This window comes from Thermobia domestica, chromosome 15 (assembly GCF_964235325.1).
Source record: "Thermobia domestica chromosome 15, izTheDome1.hap1.1, whole genome shotgun sequence".
In the NCBI taxonomy this organism is placed as follows: Eukaryota; Metazoa; Arthropoda; class Insecta; order Zygentoma; family Lepismatidae; genus Thermobia; species Thermobia domestica.
This window is the reverse complement of record NC_137468.1, coordinates 49,362,632-49,386,668: the sequence shown is the minus strand read 5'-3', so window position 1 is coordinate 49,386,668 and position 24,037 is coordinate 49,362,632. Positions and strand designations below refer to the sequence as shown.

The 24,037-nt window shown below is 36.5% G+C and overlaps 1 protein-coding gene across 1 annotated transcript in view; it reads right to left on the bottom strand.

Moving 5' to 3' along the window:
- The window catches only part of LOC145671021 (uncharacterized), a 436,546-nt gene that overhangs the window by 111,969 nt on the left and 300,540 nt on the right, over positions 1-24,037 (bottom strand). Inside the window, exon 4 of the mRNA XM_081739678.1 lies at positions 3,715-3,871. Within this exon, the coding sequence (XP_081595804.1) occupies positions 3,715-3,871 (157 nt within the window). The remainder of the gene's footprint in view (positions 1-3,714; positions 3,872-24,037) is intronic.

Sequence of the window (24,037 nt, the reverse complement as noted above, 5' to 3'; positions counted from 1 at the left end):
GTTCTTAATAAGTATTTCTTGAGCCACAATATCTATAACATAACATTGAAACGTAAATATTATTTATTTATACCTTCGTTTAATATTCCTATTACAAACCATTAACTTCTTGGATATCAATTCTTCAGAAAACTTACTAATCTTTTACTTAACAACCTCTCTTATTTATATTTCAATTTTGGTAACTAAGGAACACTAATAATCTTTACAATACAATTTTTCTTCTTCTTTACAAAATATGCTCCGTTGTCGCACCTCTGGTCGTCTTTCTAATACTGGTACAGGTAAATAATAGTACAACAGTACAACCCTAGTACAACCCTATACAACATATCGTTGTAAAGGTTTACTTGAAAGAGCAAGATTCTTCCGAAGAGCGTTCGGAAAGTAACCTCCGATTAGTTACTGTACGTGAAGTAGTGGGGGAAGCGCTAAAATTTTTCCACAGACGTACACCATAGATCAGTCTGCATCCAATCGTGGTAGAATGAAGGGTGTCTGATTATTACTTCCACTTTTGTAGCATCACAAAATATGTGCTGCAATAGAAAACCCCGCAAAATACGAGGTACTGTTATACGTTTTCTTACGGCAAAACTATTTGGCAGCAGCTATTCATTGGGAACTTTGTGCCGTCTATGGCCCAAGTATGATGAGTGAAGGAGTTGTTCGCGAATGGGTTCGTTCGTTCAAAAGTGGACGAACAAACATTCATGACGAAGAGAGGAGTGGCAGGCCATCTGCGGTCACTGATGAACTTGTTCAGAAAATTGAGAAAAAAGTTCGGGAAATCCGACGATTCACAATCTCGGAGCTTTCACAATGCATATGAAGAATTAGTTTAGATCTCAGCACTTTAGTGATGATGAGGAGCTGAAAGATGTGGTCACAGGCTGGTTCAAGGCACAGGCGGGAGATTTTTAATGCTGATGGAATTTCTAAGCTAGTGCAGAAATGTGATAAATGCTTCAATGTTTATGGAAACTATGTTAAAATATAGATCAAAGAAGTAATTTTCACATCTATTTGGTCTAGGAATTAATTCGTGCGGTTGGTACGCACACATTGAAGCTGTAGTACAAACACAAAATACATAAATACCTTAAGAAAAATATTGTCCATCGCTAGCCACCACTTTCGCCCATCTGTCAGGCAATGTACGGATTCCGTGGCGAAAGAAGTCCTCATCCTTGGAAGCGATCCAGTCAGAGACCCATGTTTCGATATCTTCTGAAGAAGTAAACCGCTGTCCAATCAAATCGTTGTTCATGCAATCGAACAAGTAGTAGTCCGAAGGAGCAACGTCTGGTGAATACGGCGGGTGGGGTAAAACTTCCCATCCGACATTTTCTAAATAGGTTTTGACCGGTTTTGCGACATGTGGGCGAGCGTTATCATGTTGAACAATAAGTTTATCATGTCTGTTCTCCCATTTTGGTCGTGTTCTGGCCAGAGCTTGCTTCAAACGCATTAATTGTCGTCGATAACGTTCTCCATTCATAGTTTCACCCGGTTGCAGCAGCTCATAGTACACCACACCTTTCATATCCCACCATATGCACAGCATAACCTTTGCACAGTGAATATCTCGTTTTGGTTGTGATGGACCTGGTTCACCTGGTTTCACCCAGGCCTTTTTTCGTTTAGGGTTCTCGTAATGGATCCACTTCTCATCACCCGTAATAATTCGATGCAGAAACCCCTTTCTGCTCTGTCGTTGAAGCAGCAATTCGCAAATGGTTTTTCGTCTTTCAACGTCTCTGTCTTTCAATTCATGTGGAACCCAATGTGACATCTTTTGAATCATTCCCATGGCTTTCAAGCGTTTGGAGACTGTTGTTTGATCAACGCCTAATGCTGCTGCAAGTTGTTCCTGCGTTTGACACGAATCCTGCTCGAGCAATGCTGTCAATTCTTCGTCTTGAAATTTTTTTTGGCTGTCCAGCTCGCTCTTGGTCTGCCAAGCCGAAATCACCACTTCTAAACCGTGCAAACCACTTCTGACACATTCGCTCAGCTAGAGCATGGTCACCATACACTTCCACCAAAATACGATGACTTTCAGTCGCACTTTTCTGCATGTTAAAGTAATGCAGCAGGACACCCCGCAAAAACACTTTATCAGGCACAAATTGCGCCATGTTCACTTAACTACAAACTGGTGTTGTTGACGCTTTAATCCACTGCCCTATACTACGAACGATACGCGATGACAGGGGTTTGCAACACATGTGTGGATACACGGAACTGTGGGACGCTCCGTTCGTTGCGCCATCTCTTGTCCACCCGCACGAATTAATTCCTAGACCAAATATATAATAAATTACTTTGGTGTATCGTTTTTTAACCAATCTAAGGTTACTTTCCGAAAAGTCCTCGTAGAAGTGCTAGGTATATTATTATCTTATTAATTAGAATATATAGATGTATCTCAAACTTAGAGAGCAATTACTTCTCTCCCTGCCAGTGATGGAACGGATGAAAGATCATAGGGTCATTTAGTGTCATGACTTTTATCCAGGTCATTCGTGTCTGTGTGTCGCTCACAGACCCGGAAAATCGGATAGAAACGATGAACCGGAAGCAGTCAAATATCAGCTCTGCAGTACTACTCCAAAGTTTTAATAATCGATTAAAAATGTTGACTACTCGAGGTCGAACATTCATGGTTTGATTCTAGGTGTGACTTTTTTTTATTAAAGGTATCACGTCCTGAATATTTCGAAATATAATTTTATGGTTACTAGTCTACCCAGCCTCAAAAATAATAATGTGGATTTCGAACATAGACTATAAACAAATATTTAACGGAAACATCATTTGCGTTGAGCAGCGTCTTTTATATTCTAATCGACAAGTTGTACAGATTTGATCGATTGAACTTTGACAATTCTTTGTATGAAAATCATGTAAATTATCTTTTCTGTGATTGTCACTATTTTATACTTTGTTAAACCTTGCAGTTATCTTTCAGTGTAATATTTTGACATACCAGGATGCACAGAACAAGCGAAAAAGAAAAATGTAGAGGTAGTGAGGAGAGAAAATGTAGAGGTAGAGAATTGAAAAAAATGAGATGAAATCTTACGTCCCATGGTTATGCTGGCTAGTCTAAAGAGACGGTGATGATGAGAAATAAATAAGATGGTGTAATGAAGAAAGTGAGAGGAAACGGGAGAAACCCGAGGAAATCCACGCACACGTTGTTTATCCACCATAAAGTTCACTTAGGACGGGCTGGGATCGAACCAGGGACCGCATTCACCATAGATGAACGCTTTACCATTGAGCCACCGCGACTCCGAGGAGAGAATTGAGGTTGTTAGAGTTGCAATAGCAGCCTCACACCCATGTGTATGAGGTTGTTTCGTCATCGGATCTGTTCGGTTCAAGGGTCTGTTCTGGCGACAGAGTATACTGGGTAATAGGTTACGAAATTCGTCACCCCATCACTGTCACCTGGAGCAGATGCCCAGGTACGATTATTACATTTCTCGATTTGTTGTTCTTTATAGACTGATACTATAATTTCAATTGTTGTATAGTTAGGTGGGAGTAGGAATAAGTAGAAATTCAGTAACTGTTATTTATATTTGTCACATTATATAATTTATGAAACTTCCCGATAATTGATAATTCTTACAGTTATCATGTCGAATAGATAAATTCAAGAATTCTGTTAAAAATCATTGGATAAAACAAAAATAAACTCACCAAAATCGAAAGCCCACAGGTCATTGGAAGACCCTCTTAAGTCTTGATATCCTCCATACAATAACATGGCTCCTTGATGTACGAGGGCAGTGTGCCCTCGTCTTCCTCGAGGAACTGCTACACCTTTCTGGGCTCTGATCTTCCGCCACGAATTATTCTGAAAGAATGAAAGAAAAATAAAATGTAATATAGAAATATTGTAGGAAGGCTACTTCTAGACTTCTGAACTAGGTATACTATATATAAATATGGTTAATCTTATAGAACAGGTTTCATTGCCTGTTTACATCTCGACAGGTATGAGAGCACAAAACTGTAAGAGGCGGTAGAAATTATATTTTATGGCTAGTCTTGTAGAACTGGTTTCTTCGACTGTTTATAGTTGGCCAAGTATGAGAGCACAAAACTGTAAAAAATAGTAGAAATATTTTTCTTTATGGTTAGTCTTGTAGAACAGGTTTCGTCGCCTGTTTATATCTCAGCATCTATGACAGCAATAAATTGTAAGAGGTAGTAAGACTTTATCTTTTATGTAAACTCACAGTTCCACAAGTATTTTATAGCCAGCAAATATTCGATATTACCGTCTATTGATACCGAAAGTGTTCGTTCTTACTCACCTACTGAAACGCGAAATAATTAGATATTCCGGTTGACAGTAAGAAATAGTGAACCAAAAATAGGATCGATCTTCGCCTTTCTCCCTCTATGGAATCTAAAAGGGTGCTCTTTTCCCTATCGAAACAACAGATTGTAGGTATTCTGCTTGATGATAAGAAACAGCAGGAAACGTCCAGGTATCAGTTTTACCTTAATCCTCTTCTCTCTATCGAAACTGCAAGCTGTATATCTCCTGACGGACGATAAGAATCCACTATAACTTCTGGTTTCAACATTGATCTACATAGAGAAAATACGATAAGAGCAAGAGGATTTTTTAACATCGATATCTCGTTCTAAGACCAGATACTATCTTTTCTCTTTTCTCTCAATCTTTTCTGCAAACTGGAAGCGGCAGAAATTAACCACTTTCCGCTTAATTTGATTTTTATAGAGTTAAAACTGTAATATATAGCGAGAAGCAATCTCCTGCAATAATTAAGTGTTCAAAGAACAGAGTACAATTCCACTCTTAATCTCTTTACTAAAACCATATGTGGTAAAATTGTATTACCACTTCTGGTTTCAATATCAAGTAAGAAAATATCAAACCGTACAAACCAAACACGTGGTGTACACGTGCCACAGCTCCTTGCTATTTACATACTTCGTTGGGCTTCAGGATAAGCTCGAAGGGTCAGGACCGTTTGAAATCGTAGAATAAATGACTAGGCTTCTCCATGAGTAGGGTTGATAGCACTCAGAATCAGAGATGGCCAGTGAATGATTGTAACTCAATTGTGCTTCGATTCACTATTACCAATAACTAGTGATTAATAATCGTAATAAAGATTCCGTTTCTCAGGCTTGCATTTGTTCTAACTTGTGCTCGTCGACCTCAACAAGGCTTGCTTGATCTTACGTTCATTATAAGAATCGGTTTCGTAATCACTAACATCATTAGACCGCAAGCTACTATGGACTGTACCGATTTTTGTCCTTCTCATGACAAATGGGCATATCTAATAAAATTACGAAAAGTGATATGATCATCGCTATAACATATTCCTTGAGTTCTACAAGATGGTGTGAGTTAAGCTTCCCAGTGGAGTTTATTAGCTTAGATATAACTTCTTAGGTAATGGGCTTATCTCAGGAACAACGACATTCTTTAACTACAAAGGGGCGTATTTTTTTTCTGTGTGACGTTTTATTATTTAGATGAATCCCCTTGTCACAGGAGAGAGATTTATTGAGCTCGAATGAATGCTTTCCATATAAACTCTAGCTTCGCAAACACTATTATGCAAAGTTTAAAGTGTCTAGTCCACGCATCTTTACTACCAATTTTAGAGTCGGTTGACTGACAAAAGTTTAATTCTAACCGATTTGCATATACAGATCTTTTTAAAACAATGGAAGCATCTGTACGAAATCCAATTTACCTTATAACATAGATTGGGAGTAACCATTAGCCAAGGGCGCCGATTTCTCTGTAAATTTGGGGGGCATTCAGATGCAGAAGACATATACATATATATGAGGATTTTAAGACAAATTGCTATCAAATTATGCAAATATTGTATATTCATAAATACAATAGAGGGGCCCACATGAGCATTGGGGAAGTCCGGGCCCCCCGGCCGTCAGGATCGGCGTCCTTGCCATTAGGTTTAAGAGCAGTTCTGATTCGTTGTAGAATTGAAGCAGTCTCTTGAATGTTTAGCAGATTAATCAGTGATGATGCAAGGTTTAATTTCTTGTGGGGGCAAGTGGCGGAGCAGACACGACTCTGGGGCCAAATTATTATTTTTCATACTATCGGTTTTCTCCAAACACCAGTTTTTTTTTATCGAAACCGGTTTCGGTATATTAACCCTACACTGGTCGCGCTGGGTCTATGAGACCCATCTACTTATATTTTAGATAAAATTTTCAACGTAAAGTTAGCGGTTTGAGTTGTAACCTCCTATACCTTCCTAAAACGACCGATAAGAGACGCTAGTGTTGCAAACGAGTTTGATTTATTGTTAGTTTGCTTTTAATAGAGCTCTGAACCTACCGTGGGTCTGTGAGACCAGCCCGACCGTTCACGTAACTTTTTTTATTTTATTTATTTATTTATTTATTTATTATTATTATTATTATTTTTGCCAGTGTCAAGAATCTTGTAGGAAATTTACTTTTTTTATTGTGACTACCTATTCGACAGTTTTTGATTATGTATATACGAACAAAATTACAGTTGGTATTTTGAGCAACTTTAGGACATAATCAAACGTGAAACAGTTTCTGTGAGTGAAATTCAAAGAATTTTATATGATGATGACAGTGAAGTGGATGATTCCGATACACATCCTTATTTTGAATTATTTATTGATCATGATAGTAATTGTGAGTATGGTGAAGAAGAAGATGAGAAGAGTGAAGAATTGTTATCTGTTGCTGCTGCTGAGAAAACTCCACAACTCGGCCATTAGATAGCAATCTTGCCAACAATGAAAACTAAAAAACTTTACCCCCTGACATTCAGTACATTTCAACATAGTTGGTGACTTATGTGATGTTACATAAAATAAGTTTCCTTTACAATATTACTTATCTATAACAATATGCAAGCAAATATTCTTTTTTTTATATATAATTTTCTAGAAAAACTCATATAATTTACTAACAACAAAAGTGTAAACAATTACAAATATGTTTTTAAAAATAAGCAAAAACACCAGTTTTGAGCTGAAATCCTGTACTCTGGTTTAGAAATACCTGTAATTACATAAAAGTATGTTTCTATCTTAAAAATAACCGTTACAAATTAATTATGCAGTTTTATTTTCTTGGGTCTCTTAGACCCAGCCCGAGTGTTTATGAAACTTTTTTTCCGCCGACCGTTGTAGGGTTAATTTTACGACATTGTAACACACGTCGAGAACACATATGAAAGAAGCTCAAAAACATGTGTAAATTCCCCGAAAAAAAGGAGTGTAAACCAAAATTCATATGCTTAAAAACCAATATGTTTAGAAGCAAAACTGTTTTTGCTGTAAACAGATCCGGTTTTCGGAGAACTAAGAAACTCTATTCTGATGAAAAACCGAACCGGTTTTTTGGGAGAAAACCAAAATGTCGGATTTTTGAATTTCGTTTTTTCTAAAGACCGGTTTCCGGTTTTAATAAAAATCGGTTTTGCCCACTCCTATTTACAACATATGTAGGGGGCAGTCGAGGAGACCCCCAGCCCGCCCATTAGCTCCCTCCCTAGCGTCATCACTGAGAGTCATATTGTATAATTCCTCTTGTAGACAGCACCCAGATGCGTCAGGTAAGATAGAGGATATATGCTCCGAAGTCTCTGAGCTCCAAGATTGAGCAGAGGTGTTCAATATTGATACGGTCTGTGGAGCAGGCGAGCCGGGGCAAATATGGTATTTTATCCCAACGCTCGTGATACTACACCTCAACAGCTCCAGCAGAGTCAATTGGCGCATTGTGATCATGGAAAATTGGGACATTAACCGGAAACATCTAGATAGCAGGAGACATAATATACTAACATGCCCTTACTATTACTGGTAATAATGTGTTCAGTAAATTTAATCAGAAACTGTAGGACGGACCATCTGCTGAAATATGCCCTATATTCCGATACAATATTATTAATGAATAAGGATATCTCGCTAATAATGCGCTTGTGGGCCTGAAAACGATGAAGATATATATATATATATATATATATATATATATATATATATATATATATATATATATATATATATATATATATATATAGTGTTTGTTGGTTTTGTAGTGAGTGATGTTGGTAGCGTTTGTTGAATGTTTCGACATTTAGTATCCATTTAAGAAGCGATAAAGTTTTGGAAAATAGATTTACAAATTGGGATGCGAACTATATGAGCTCCTATCGGAATTGAACCCGGGTTTATCGATGATCAGATGTGTTGTTCCACATTATAAGCCAAAGGTGGTGGGTGCATTTATAATTCAGATCTTTTGGAGGGGAAATACTTTGGTGGTGAACAGCCTGTACTGTAAGAGTTTATCTTATATTCTTGCATGATTCCCTGTGCACCCATCAACAGCAACGAATTATAATTTTGGTCCCGATTCATTGCCCACTTTAATTGTAAGTCTCATTCTTCCTAACCTTCATGTTGCATAAGGATGGATAACACAAAAATTCAGAATCAAATTAAAATAACTAACTGTATGGTTTAGGGAACCGTGAAGTTCAATGTCGCGTTCACAAAAGCTCTCCACTGACTTCTATCCTTAGCCAACTGTATCCAGTTTCTACTTTGTATTCCTACTTCTGAAAGATTCGTCTTAATATTGTCCTCCCATCTGCGCCTAGGTCTTCCTAATGATCGTTTTCCGATTGGTCTTCCAGTTAAGACTGAAAATGGTCCTACTCTATTTTTATCCCGGCCCACGTGAGCCTCCTAGATTTGATGACCCTAACTATGTTTGGTAAACCGTATAAATTATATAGTTCCTCCTTATGAAGTTTCCGCCATTCCCCATTCCCGTTCCTCTTGGATCCGAATATTTGTTTTAGGATCTTGTTATCGGTCTGAGTTCTTTCCTCAGAGTAAGCGACCATGTTTCGGAACCGTACAGAATAACAGTCATGATTATTATTTTATATATTTTAAGCTTCAAATTCCTCTATAAAATTTCGCGACAACAAAAGATTTTGAACTGAATAATAACACGAATTCCCTGCTTTCAGTCGACATTAAATTTCTTCTAGATATTTGAAACTATCCAGTTTATCGATATTATAATTACTGTTAAAATATCGATATTACTATTAATATTACAATTTGCATTTGATTCTCTATATCTTCTATTATGGTGCGTACAAAATTGTTTTTTTTTTTTTTTTAATTTTATTCTTGTGGTAGTATCCGATATTTGAAATTAAAATTTAAAAAACGCACTGCATGCTTTCTCTCTCTCTTTTTTTTTTTTTATCGTATTCAATTTAATCTTATTAGGTTTTATATTTTGTTTCTGGTTCTAATTTCCGTTATCGAATACTCGAATTTATGTGTTTGAAGGTACGCTAAGAGATCATTCAAATGGGTAAATTCGCTTATCGCTTCCCAAATAGGCCTACTACTGAAATCCCTACTAGACTATAACCATTGATAAACATGGAAACATTGTTTTTTTAAAAAATTATCTAATCTGGATGTGTAATATTTCACAAATAACCAATCTTTCGTTATACTTTTTCGTGAGTTTGCCATTAGTTTTGCCGTTCTGGTGCAAATGGATGTTTACCATGTGTTCTCCCGGATTCATTCCGAGAAATGCTACTTGTGTGCGTGTGTATGTGTGTGTGTGTGTTGTCCAAGCATTGTGATACAAATGCAGATCTATATACATTTAGATGTAACGAACTGCTATCTATGAGGTGAGAAGTAACGACGTTATGACTAGATCAGTTAACAATAGATCACCCTGCTAAAAGCCCTCTGGGTGGTAATATAAATTCGTTTGTTGTAACGTCACAGAATTTATAAAATTTCTTTCGCACTGATGAATATCAATATCTATCCATCCATTGAACTGATTCACAGAGACTTGTTATACTAAATTTAACTTTGGAATTATTGAAGTCTACTAGTGAAACAATTGGACCTGGTCGTGGCAGGAATAAAAACGAGAAACAACTTATTTCTTATCAGGATAGCACCCACGAGGGAATCAATCAATCGAGAGAATAATTGATGTAGCATAAAATTGGATCTTACACTTCATATGCAATGCACTCTTTCACTTATGAGAGCTCTTCCATGGCTAAGCGGTTAGCGTACGCGCCCTTGACGCGGGAGACCCGGGTTCGATTCCCGGCGGAAGCTCGTGTGGTTCGGATTCCACGTTAATCAGTAGGTCCACGTCTCCTATATCCTTGCTGCTGAAAGGGACGTTAAACTGAAATTCAACTCAACTCTTTCTCTTATGAAAGAAATCTGGTTCTATTATTTTTTTTTCTAAAAGTATAGACAGAAGTGTTTTGCAATTATTTATCGTATTTTCGGGTGCAAAATAATACCTGTTTAATACTACATAGACATAATTGATTTACTATTGGATCCCTCCCAATAAAAATTCTGGATGCGTGCCTGTTTGCTATTAACAGAAGTGCTGAAAATAAAATAATACACCATTGCTCGGGGAAATAGGAAAGGTAAGTAATAAAATGACAATAAAAGTGAACTTAAATAATGATTTTCTTTAAAAGATCTTTATTGAGAAAAATATTTTATTTTGAAATAAAAGCAAGAATTTAACCCTAAAACATTAGAGGGCTTCAGCTGTCTCAATAACAATATTAAAGCGGAAAAGGACACTGAAACAGTCTGGGTCCATAGTTTGTTGCGCCTGTGAGTAACATACAACAATGAACGCATTACACATGCTCCGTCTGGTAATGTGATGAGTTGATGACTAAATTACACTACATTGCTATTCTCTTCAAACACTTGTGCAAACTACTTGTAAAATAAGGAATTTGTTTCCACCATAGTCAATGGTGTCATTCTCCCCGCATCGCTGGTTAGTATTAGTATTTAGGTAAGTTATTTGCGAAACTGATTCTCACGAAGCTAACGATGCTGTAAAACAGTGGCGTACGCAAAGGGGGCGGGTTTTCGTTACTCCCTTTGGGCAAGATGATATACAAAATGAAATAAAATCTTTCAGTTTAACGTCCCACGATTATGACCTTTAGGCTAAGGGAGACGGTGGTTAAAGCAAGTGAACGCTCATACAAGAATTGGTGGAATGAGAAAGTGGGAGTACTTGAACGATGTTATCAATCACAAACTTACTTAGCCGGGGATCGAACCAGGGACTTCACGCATGAGAGGTAAGCTCTTTACCACTGAGCTACCATGCCTCCCCTTATGCAAAAATTAACATTTACCACAGTAAGATACTATCACACACACACACACAATTAGGCCTAAACCAGGGTAAAAGAGATCTGAAAAGGCAGGGAGACACATAACGCCACGCGGTTTCTCATGTCTATCTTTGTCCATTATAATATTTTAGGAAGTGGAGAAATGCCATAGATATTTTTGGAAGTGGGAACGATATCCCCCGTGTTTCCCCTGATTTTTACCCCCTGGTCTAAACATTTACCATAAAGCATCTGAAATTACACAAAATGGGAAGCTTGAAGAACTTCCTCTCTGAACTAACTCTGCATAACCACTGGCTGTAAACAAGTTTAGTCTAAGAACACGAAGAGATCCAGTAAAAGAAAATCAATGGTAAATAATGTAGACAAAGAAAAAGTTTAAGTAGATTAAAGAGAAAAAATAAAATAGAAATATATTCAGAACACAAATACATAGTTTGTTATTACCAGGAGCAACTAGAGTGATATTTTATATGAATATTTTTCAGCGTTGAAAATTCTTGCACAAATACAATTACGATTTTTTTCCTCCTCTGCATGATTACATGTATATTACCATAGCAACCAATCTTTCCGCCCCACTCTCCTCTCTAAGAGAACCAAGCTACCTACCCATAATTCCCTAGTGATAAGTTGAGAGAGAGAGAGAGATAATATATGTATGCAACTGGAGAACCTCCGATGTGTCCTGTCATCAGCTGCAATTTCACATCATATAGTGAGAAAGTGTGATTTTCTATCTTGAAGTCTTAGCTATCTAGTTATAGTACGTTGAGTACATTTGATACTTTAGCTCAAACTATAGTAGTAAAATGTGTCTTATTCTGAGTTGAAAAGTTCACCCATAATATTATCGGTACATCATGTGTGCTCACTTTAGATAGTGTATGCACCACGATGATGTAACAATGTTGTAAACGTCCATACTGTTGGTTTAACTGGAAATTACCTTTCATTCGGTACTTATAAAACTAGATTTTATTTTAGGATTTAGTGCAAGGGAGTATTTTAGTATAGTATTCTTTCTTTCTGTATTTCAGAGGAACGTTTACAATCCCTCCTCTAATCTGTAAAAGAGAAAGAGAGAGATGCGGTTGCTCATAAAATGAAGTTTTGAATGCCCTTTCTCTGTTGGTAACCTAATGTCTGTCATAGCTATAAAAATCTTTGTCCCTTGGAATGACTGCGCGGGCCATAAAAAAGAACTCCTCGTGGGTGCATGTACTCATTGTGCGATTTCGAGCTTTGTTACCCAACCTAAGCTTCTGCTTAATTCTCTTCATAGATATCATTTTTATCTTTAGTAATTCTTTCTTTCTTTAAAAAAAGAATGACATTTTCACTCTTGAACAATAATTTGTCAGGTACGAATAAAATGTTACGGTCCAAATTCTGTTCCTTGTGGAACTCTATTTCACAATATGGCAGAAAGTAGTATATTTTTTTAACGTCAAAAATTTCTCATTACTTATTTATGTACTCTTCAGATAAAAGAGGTGTATTATCAAGATAATTTATCAGCTCTTCATTAAACTAGTAATGTGTGTCGTGAAAGCAACTGTATTATCTTTTTAGTTCTTAAGTTAAAAAAATCTTTGTTTGGAAGAATGTACAAGTTTTATTTTCCTTTGTGTGTGTGTTCCTTTGAACTTTAGGGGAACATTTGCATTGCTATGTAGTTAGCACAAGGGCAAAATGGGACCCATGTTCGGTTTCTAGAAGAAACTCATGTGGTTTTAATCTCACTTTAAGCTGTAGATTTCTACATCTCATGTTGCTCATATGGCGACAATATTGAAAGTCCACGTTAGACGTTACATGAATCAACCAACCAATAGAAATTCAATATCTCTTTTTAGGATCGAAAGGACCTGGTAATTTTACCCAACGGTCACAATGCCAAATTGCCAAAACGGTCAGAATGTCCAAAGGACTGATCACACACAAAAGCTAAAGGACAGATCACTAATGCAAACGGTCAAAACGATCAATAAGAGAAACATTCAATCAAATACTTGGACATTCTGACCATTTTTGCTGTGTTCTGATCGTTTTCTATTGGTGAATTTGTCCGTTGGACATTTTGGCCGTTTTGGCAGTTACGAGTTCTAGTTGTTTTAAACGGCGATTTAACCGGGTTGATAGTTGGGTGTTCTGACTATTGCCTGATCTGACCTAGATCCAATCAAGATTGTGTGAAACGTGAACTTAACAGTTTAACATGGACTTAGACTAATATGAACTTCCTCCACGTATCGAACCGGGGGATGACTTTCAGGAAAGCTTTCAAACCTTTGTAACCAAGATTGTTCTATTTTTTTAGTCAATTAAACTGTAATATTTATGTAAAATTACAGGCAACTTACGTAAAATTACAGTAATAGTAGAAACACGATTCTTATTAAGATAAATAGAAATGACATGTCAATCATTGTTCACCATAGTCTTAATGTTAAATGCCATCACATTTACAACAGTGGTTGCAATTATACTGCAAAATATACAGAATATATGTAACATTCTTCAACTGCTTAATAATGCTGGATCAATTTATATATATATATATATATATATATATAGTCACTATGTTTGGAACTTCATACCTCATGACCCCAACCGACAGAACTCGATTAAATTTTCAACATAGAAGAGTTTCGAGCCTGGAATGTTTTTTTTTTTATATCATTTCACTTTGACGGTACAAAATAGGGAAGGGAGATATATAAATATAAATAAAACTTAATAACTCTTGAACCACCCGACCGATCTCCATCAAATTTGCCACGTTGATGAAGTTTGGGCCTGGGATGGTTTTCATCATTTCAATTTGACGGTTCTACTTAGGGAAGAGGAAGATATATAAAAATGATCGAAAATGACCGATAGCAGCGTGAATTCTATACTTTTCTGAGTGTCTGAGATTAACAGTGACACTTCCGATGACGTTCAAATCCAAATTCGGCCTCGCGATTTGGGTAAGTACATACAAATGATCGAAAATGACCGATATTAGTGTCGAATCCATAGTTTTTGGGGTCGTTGATTCGAACAGTGACACTTCCCATACCGTTTAAATCCAAATCCTTTATGTCCAAAATTAAACGTATTCTGGCAGTACATTGGAGCCGCGGTGGCTCAGTGGTAGAGCGTTCACCTCTGGTGCGTGGGACCCTGGGTTCGATCCAAGCTCGCACCAAGTGAACTCTGTGGTAGACAAAGACCGTGTGCGTGGGTTTTCTCGGTGTTCTTTCATTTTCTCCCACTTTCTTCATTCCACCATTTCATTCATTTCTCATAATCACCGTCTCTTTTAACCTAGCCGGCATAACCGTGGGACGTAAAACTTAAGAATTTCATTTCATTTTTTTCTGGCAGTACATTATATTACATTATCGTTCAAAGTTAAACTCATTTAATAAAATACGTATGTTTTTCTTTTCTTTTTATTCTTTTTCACCAATTCTGCTAAATGTACAATTTTTGTGAGTTCTTCTAAATGTACAACCATTATATTTAATAGATCTCACATGAGACGAAATAGACTGATTTGTTTATCTCACAATTAATTCGCTTCGGTGAGTTCTTGTGATTAGCTTATAATCTAGATGCTATTGGGAATGAACCTATCTCGCTTACGAAGTGTATCTCATTTAAAGCTTTTCTGTTCACTGCACCGCATAGAATCATTAGAAACACAGAGAAATGAGAGTTTAGTTTGAGTTTTAAGTATGAATCATATATATACACACCATACCTCCATAAAGCCAAAACCACTGCAGAGTTTTAAATCCCTGTGGAAAACTAGTTGCAGAGGATTTCGCTGTGTGTGAAGTTCTTGGTTTGGCCCTCGGCCAATACATTGTCCGTTGCACTGGAATGATAACAAAAAAAAAAAATCCTTCATCTCTTGGTTTTCAGTTTAGATTTCCCAGTCTACCTTTATCTCATCCCTCTGCGCTTGTCTTGGTTTTCTACCCGTTTTTGAATTCTAAAACTTTCCTGGTCAGAAGTTTCTCAAATAAATTACTTAAAATCACCTACAGCTCTGTGGATTGCATTAACTTGTATTAGTAATTATAAATTATTTTAGTTCTTTCCCAGTGATAAATGAATTTGAAAAGTTAGTAATGGTTGTGGTATATATATATATATATATATATATATATATATTACCTACAAGGTGCCTGAAAAGTCAAGTGAACTGTGATCTAACATAGCAACTAACCACATGCAAATATATATAAAGCTACCTATGATATTGGATATCCCTTGCAAAGAATATACAGACACACAAATGACCACGTAACTATACGTTTAAAAAATTTTAGTTTCTCTCCTTCTTATAGGATGAAACTTTAGCTAAAACATAGGAATGGATAGAGGAGATAGTTACCTTGGAAACTGGTGAGAAACAATCAGGTCTGTAACAGCCAAACTTGGAAAATTGCTTTAAAAATGCAGAGCAGTATTAGTTTACGATAAGCAAGATTCGGTCATAGTACAGGTAAAGGTAAGAATCTGTTCACGACAAGTGGCATTCTAGCAGTTTCCCGCTGAGTAAAGAAGTTGTTGACAATATGTATCCTTATAGCAGAGTGCTTGTAATTGAATACACATACTTTTGTGCGCTTATACTAGACTTAACGAAAAACAGTAAATCACATCAGCAGCGAAACTGGCCTCCCACGGAACACTGTGCTAAAACTTTTTTTTTAATTTCTCTAATGATGTAATGTTTCTTCGAAAGAATTACTTCTTTTTATTGCTGTACAGGGAAATGAACAAACAGAACAATGAATGCACTGATCAAAATCCAAACTTTTTGGGTTCATGAAAACGAGCACTTCTTAACTGTGCTGTGTGTTCCGGCTTAGAGATAAGGTGCAGGATGGAGTCGACCTTGGATTCGGCGACATCTTTTTTCTTGCAACAAAACAACTTCGTAAAAAAAAAAAATCTTCATCTATCTTTCAGACCATGAGGAAATCGCTGGAGTCCATGAATCCAGGTCCACTCCAATCAATTTACGAACGAACATTGAGAAGATATGTTTAAAGAATGTACATTTGAATTTGGAGGTCACAAACGAGGCTAGTTCTCACTTCCTCGTGTCTTAACCCTTTGCGACACGATGTTTCTAAAACGTTATCTAAAAGGTGGTATAACATACAAGTATCACCGTGCTTAAAAGAGTTAAAGTCGGGACAGGAATAAATATTTAACTGTGTAGGACTAGGATCATAAAATTTGGTCCAACGCAACGTTTCGAAAGTTAAATCAAACAATTCATTCACTTTGTGAAGAGATTGTAGGTCAAAAAATTGAAGATTCTATGATTGTTTTGGGTGTGTTTTTTGGATCATGAATTGCTCCCATTCATACAAGTTAATCGAATGCTTATTTTCATTGATCAAGTGATACTATTTCTCTAGCATGATTAATATTCAATGGATACTCCCATCTTCCAAGATGATGGCTATCGTTTGTTGTAAAGACTTTATGTGCTTCGTGTGTAATCATTTTTATGGAACTTGGTATACTAAAACTCCTTTACACGTTTATTCTATTTGTCGTCCGGGAGACACACATTCTATAAAAAAAAAAAAAAAAAAAAAAAAAAAAAAACCTACTTGATGGATCGTAACTAAATTTGGATAAGGAATCGAAAAGAATGAAATGAAATCTTTGAGTTTTACGTCCCACGGTTATGCCGGTTAGTCTAAAAGTGACGGTGATGATGAGAAATGAATTAAATGGTGGAATGAAGAAAGTGGGAGAAAACGGGAAAACCCCGAGAAAACCCACGCACACGGTATTTAAGTTAGGAATCGAGTTCGTTTCTGGGGCGATATTGCAACCGGTAGTGGTAGAAATCAACCACTTCCGGTTACATGTTGATCGCTATAGAGCAAAATGGTAATAGATAGAAAACAAAGTTTTTACTACAATCAGTTAATCGTCCCAATGATACATTCCATCTCCATTTTTACCTATCTACTAAAACTTCAAGTGGTTAAGATCCGCTTTAACTTCCGATTTAAATACTGATAGTAATCGTTATAACAATAGGTACTATCTTCTCTCTTAACCTCGCGCTCAAACCAGAAATGGTAGATATCAACCACTTCCAGTTTCAACATTGATGGTCATGTAATAAAAACCGTAATGGGGAGAACATATTTTCTATAATCAATCAAGCGTCTCAAGAATATATTTCATCTCCAATCTAACATCTTTAGTAAAATCGGAACGTGTGTAAATCAGCAAATTCCGGTTGACCATTATGCGAGGTCGATCATTATGACAATCCTAGGCACCATGTAGCTGCGGAAACACAACAACTTCTGCAGCAATTCAAGTGGGAAACCTTCGACCATCCACCGTATAACCCAGACTTGGCCACTTCGGATTTTCATCTCTTTACGAAGCTTAAAGACTTTCTGGCGGGAAAGAGATTTGACAGCGATGAAGAACTTAAACGAGGCGTGACTACGTATCTCAATACGCTGGCGGCGGAGGACTATGACGCTGAAATACAAAAACTCATCACACGGTATAACAAATGCTTCAATGTGCTTGGTGATTATGTGGAGAGGTAGTGTAAAGTATGCTCTTTCCAGTAAAAATGTGTATATTTGTTAATATGTACTACTGTGTCTTTATTGCACAAACGGGTACCACTTTCCGGATGGCCCTCATAGAGTGAAAACGATAACATAGGGTGAAAAATTATTTTCTGCAATCAATTAAGCGTTCCAAGATCATATTCCATCTCAAGTCTAATATATTTATCAAAACCTAAAGTAGTGTAAACATATTACAACTTCCGGTTTCAATATTAACTTATAATATATTACACTATACAAACAAACTCCTTAACGTGCTGTACATGTGACACTTCTAATTGTTCTTTCCAATTTTCCAAATAATAGTGCTCAATTGATAACTTTCATAATACATAGTTTATCTGGGAACAGAAGCGTACCTATGGAGGGTCCACTTGGATCCGTTCTCCCCCAAAACATCCTAACTCAACATATAATACGGAGCCGCGGTTGCTCAGTGGTAGAGCGTTCACCTCTGGTACGTGGGCATTTTGGTTCGATCCCAGCCGGCGCCAAGTGAACTTTGTGGTGGACAAGCACTGTGTGTGTGGATTTCCTCGCGGTTCTCCCGTTTCCTCCCATTTTCTTCATTCCACCATTTAATTCATTTTTCATCATCACCGTAGCCTTTAGCCTAGCCGACATAACCGTCGGACGTAAAATTTAAAGATTTCATTTCAGTTTTTCAACATATAATACATTTCTACAGTTCCTCAATAAAATTATACTTTTTTAACAGGGAAATGATTGATGGAGCAAGAAACTTTGATCCCATACTTCATTTGCATTCTTTCTCTTATAAAACGAATCTAGTTATAGATGGAAGTATAAGTATTTTACAATTATTTAACGTCTTTTCGGGTACAGAATAAGACCCGTTGAATACTACACTGACCTAGTGGCTTGTAGTATTCGGTCCCCGTCCAAAGTTTGGACCCAACAAAAATTTTTGAGTGCCGCCTGGCTAGGAATATTTATATATTTGCACCAAAGATCTACTAGCAAGTTCTTTAGTTAGGGACTTAACAATCTAATATCGAAAAAACATTTTCAGATTCCACAGCGTTATGATGATGAATGTGCAGGAAAAGTCGAACGAGAAGTCTCTTGGTTAATAGATAACAACTTTTATGTTACTATGCAATTTATAAAACTTTTTTTTTTATTTCGGCTGCTTCATCAATGAATTTTACTTCCATTCAGAACATAAAATTCTTTTTCAGAGCTCAGATGCTATAAATAAAACGTATATAAATAGTCGCGGATGGACGTCCTTGGAAATTTCGATCTTTCTTTCTTTTCCTGTTTGTTTTATGAGTTTGTCCCAGTACTTAAAAAAGTTTTTTTCGAGATTTTTATATGGGCCATAATATTGAAGGAAGAGACAGAACATTTCGTTTCGAATGGAAAAGGAAATGCAAGAATAGTGAATTCAGAAGTGCAATGGTGATCTCAAGATTGTGTCTGTCCCATCACCAATAACAATAGCGTGCAACGAACGTTTTTCTCTCTCTTCAATTTATTTCTCCCTGGTGTCCCATAATTACAGACCTGTATCCCTTTCTCTTTGGTTTATGATAACGTTACATCACGTAAGATGTTCAGCGTTGCCACGACTTAATATTTTGAAGCTGCACACTTCAAGAGAAACAGCACGTAGGCCCTAATCATAAAGTATCTGATATTTAAAATAATTACTGAAATGAATGTAGGAAGGTATACAATGTAACGTTTAAATACTTATGCAAGAAATCAACAAACTATGTATCTCATCACGAACTTCTCATAAACAATATATATTCAGAAAAGTTACCTCTATACAGTGGCGTATTTAGGGAGAGGGCTTCCGGGCTTAAGCCCTCCCCGAAATTTTACTTACTATAGTAAAGTATATGAAATATCTTGCAGAATTTTCACATTTTCAGACAAATCCCCCCCCGAAAGTTAGCAAAGCCTCCCCCGAAACAAAATCGTAAATACGCCACTGCCTCTATATGTATATGCAATTTTCGTCAGACATTCATACACATACTTATGTATTAGATTGGTGCGAATACAGAGCTGGATTTAAGGTTTTGCTGCCTGTAGGCTAGAGTCGATTTGCCGTTCATCCCCGAAAATTTGGAAAATACAGTACTTGAGAACGGGCTTTTATACCATTCAAACCCTTAAACATATGTTTCAGAACCTAATATTTTAGGAGATTTTTTTTTTTAAGATATGCACTTAAGTTCAACTGTAGTATAGAGATTTTCTGTTGGTGGCTCAAGGTCATTAAGGAGACGTCAAAACACTCACCTCGTTTGTTCTTTCCATTTAAACAATATGAAGATTAGTTAATTTATGTTGACGTCTTTTCGGACCTTGAGCCGCCTACAGAAAATTTCCTTAGAATGAGTAGAGTTACATGTAACTACAAGTTTTAAATAGAAAATCCCAAAATAAAATTCTTTTTCACAATTTATAACGCTTCTCATGGAAATAAATATAAATAAACATATTATGTGTCTCAAATTACAGTGCTGACTGAATCTTGGCCAAATGTGATTGGCGATATTTTTTTTTCTTTTGTGATTAGCGACCTCTTCTGGGAAAAAAATAGTACCTTTTTACTGTAATATGTTTGTTGCACGAAATTTCGCTCACAGTACGATGCATAGACTGCATAGAAACGGTTTACATTTATTGTTAAAATAAAGGCAAGAAATTAACTCAAATTTGACTTAAAGTACTTTTCTTATTTAATAATTTCATGCAAGTATAGTAAAAATAATAATATTAAACCAAAAATTAAACCAACACGTTACAGATTAAACTTGTTAAGTCTACTGTCGGATTGAAATAAGTTCCCTACGAGATTAGTTTTAACATCAGGTTCATTTATTGTGAAAGTTATTGGGTTACTTCCAACTCAATACACAATACAGCGAAAGAGTGTATATCTTCAGATATGCTGATCTCAGATAGGTTTTAATTCTTCTGATCTCAGATAGTTTTTAACTCACTAATTTCTCGCTTCAACTGTATATCTCTAGAGGTGTACTTTCCTCAACAAAACTCTCGCTCATCACTAACACATTAAACTCGCACTCACTAAGGAGTCAAGTTCACAGTCCTCGATAAGGCTTGAATTCTTAATTGCGCTCACCAATTATTATATATTCTGAGTCTCAAACTTGGATTAAATCACTATCAACTTACAGGGATGGCGGACACACCGTTGTGTACTCAATTAGTATACTTGAGTTCGATTAGGCCTGAGAGTTGGGCTCCCGAGCTTTAATTTCTCAAGATTCAAACTAAAAATAAAAATTTATCTAATGAATAGAATCTAGATGTTAGGAGTGCTTTAAGACAGTGAAAACGATTATAATTCATTTTAATTCTTCTCTCTTGCTAAGTTATTAGGTATAATTTCTTCATGTTAGTTCTTCAACTTCCGATAAATAGTTATCAGGAATTATAGAACTCACTATGAACATTATAATAAACCTTTTAAAGTTCATGTCATAAAAACTGAAGTATATGTATTAAAGATACCAAGAGAAAGCACTGTCATTTCTATGTTACCCTTTTAACTTCTTTTTAAAATTATAGAACAGAACATTAACGTCTCATTAATTGAAAAGACTGACAACGTCTTCTAGGAGGATAGTCACTTTGACTTGATGGAATCCTAGCCATGTCTAAGAGTCTGTCAAATGAAACTTCATATTTTGACTCCTGCTTATTACAAATAGCGTGAGGCGAAGGTGCGCTGCAGAAAGGGCTATGGCTCCAAAAAGCTTGAAATTCTCATTTTTGACCCTTCTAACTCAGAGCCTTCACCTTCCTTGCATTCCTGCCTGTCAGAGCTAGTTGCCAGCGATTCGTTTTCTTCAGCGAGCCTCCGACGTGCTTCTTGGTGCCTCTGTGAAGCAAAGTAGGATAACATAAATCTTGTCCACGTGAATAAATTATTACTCCGCAATATAAAGGTTCCCTCAGAGGCTAATTTTGAAACTGCGTGAATGTCAAGTTCCCTTCATATTTTTTCTTTTACGTGTCAGGATTTTTCTTCCAGTTTCAATTTTAAAACGTTATTAAGTTATTTGTATATATTTCTACTCGGAAGCAGATTCTAACCACTTGGATAGCAGAGCTGGGTGATACCACTAGGCAAAGCTTGCGCTTTAATAGTAGGCCTACCGCATAAACTGAAAATGGAAAAGTTTGAAAGGAATACATTGAGAATTACGATTAGGATAAAAGATACCGGGTAAACAAGAACTAAAGAAATTATAGTTATGTTATTCTGACATTTATTTGCATACTAATCAATATTACTTGAAAATAAATAAAAATTTTTGATACGCGTGTATAGAGAATAACATAAGCTCTTAAGAGATATACATAATTTCAAGTAACGGAAAAAATATACCAAAACTCTCATGCATTAGCAACGAAAGAAAAAGTCAAACAGAAAAGAAAATAATAGAAATTGTCAGATTCTTTGCTGTAGGTTAAAGAAAAGGTATAATCATGGAAGATAATTATTATTGAAGAGTTTGTGAACTGAGAATGCGTAAACAAACGGAAGAATCTTGAAAAAACTCATAGACACGATAATGTTCAGCCCAATCTTACATGACCTGGGGTCGAAGGAGGGACCTATCGCATCTGAGGTGAGCGATCTACCACTAAGCTATCGTGTCACCTTCAGTTGGCCGGATTTGAGTTTAGCATCCGTTTCAGCAGCGAAGATACACGATACGCGGACCTACAGCTTAACATGGGATCAGAACCACATGAGTTTCCGCTGGGGACTGAACCTGAGTCTTTTGCTCCTAAGACTCGTACTCTAATCACATAGTCACGAACAATATCAATGTCTCCCTCAGATACTTCCATGTACTGTATTAGAAGCCCATAGGAACAATTAAGGACTATCACTGCAATTTTCGTTCATAATGAGAAAATGAATGAATGTTACTTGTTTGAAATGAAATGAAATCTTTAAGTTTTACGTCCCACGGTTATGCCGGTTAGGCTAAAGGAGACGGTAATGATGAGAGATGAGTGAAACGGTGGAATGAAGAAAGTGGGAGGAAACGGGAGAACCCCGAGAAAACCCACGAGCACGGTGTTTGTCCACCACAAAGTTCACTTGGCGGGGGCTGGGATCGAACCCGGGACCCCAAGCACCAGAGGTGAACGCTCTACCACTGAGCCACCGCGCCCCCCCTTACTTGTTTGAATATCACTAGCTAATAACTAGACCTTCCATGTTAACTATTAAACAACATCTATTATTAAAGATTAAAGTCTGAGAACAAACAAGTTAGACGAACTAAATGAATTCTATATAGAGAATGCAACTTGTAACAGTCTCTTTTAATTGTAAACACTTTTAAGAGTTTTATTTTTTAAAGAGCTATCGCTATAATGCTACTTATTCATTTGATATATTAGTTTTATTTATTTATTTATTACTTTTCATACTTAGAACCTTCTTAATATTGTACATAATGATATTTTCTGTTAGTCAATTCGGCGATTTGATTACATGATTAAGATATTAGAAAAGCGCACGATGTATTTGAGTATACTGAACACTATAGAAATATTCTAATAGGTAAGTTATATTCTAATTGAAACAATTATATTGTAATACACAAGTTATAGTCGAATGAAAATGACATGTTTTAATAGATAAGATACACTTACCAGCCAAAACATTATGACCAACTATTTTTTGAACGAAATCAAAGGGTTGAAGCACGAGACAGAACAGAACCATTCGTCAAACGGAGACAGGGTTCTTATTCTATTAGGCAGTGTGATGCTTGTGTGTAAAATGGGGAAGGCCGGCGATATATTAGAATTTGAGTAGGGTCATATTGTGATGGCCAAACGGTTGGGAATGAGTATCTCGGAAGCGCTACTTGTTTGGCGTTTGCTAGCTAACGTGGCTAGTGTCCTCCAAAACTGGAAACAGGACGGTAAAATTAGCACCAAAACAAAATATGTTGGCGGTTGCACCTCATAAAAATGTCAGACATCGTTAACTGTCGAGATTGGCACGACAGAATAGGGCGCAAACTGCGGCACAAGAGACTTCAACAGTTGATAAACCACGATTTGTCTGGGCATAAAGTTTACCGTACATTGTAAGATATGGACC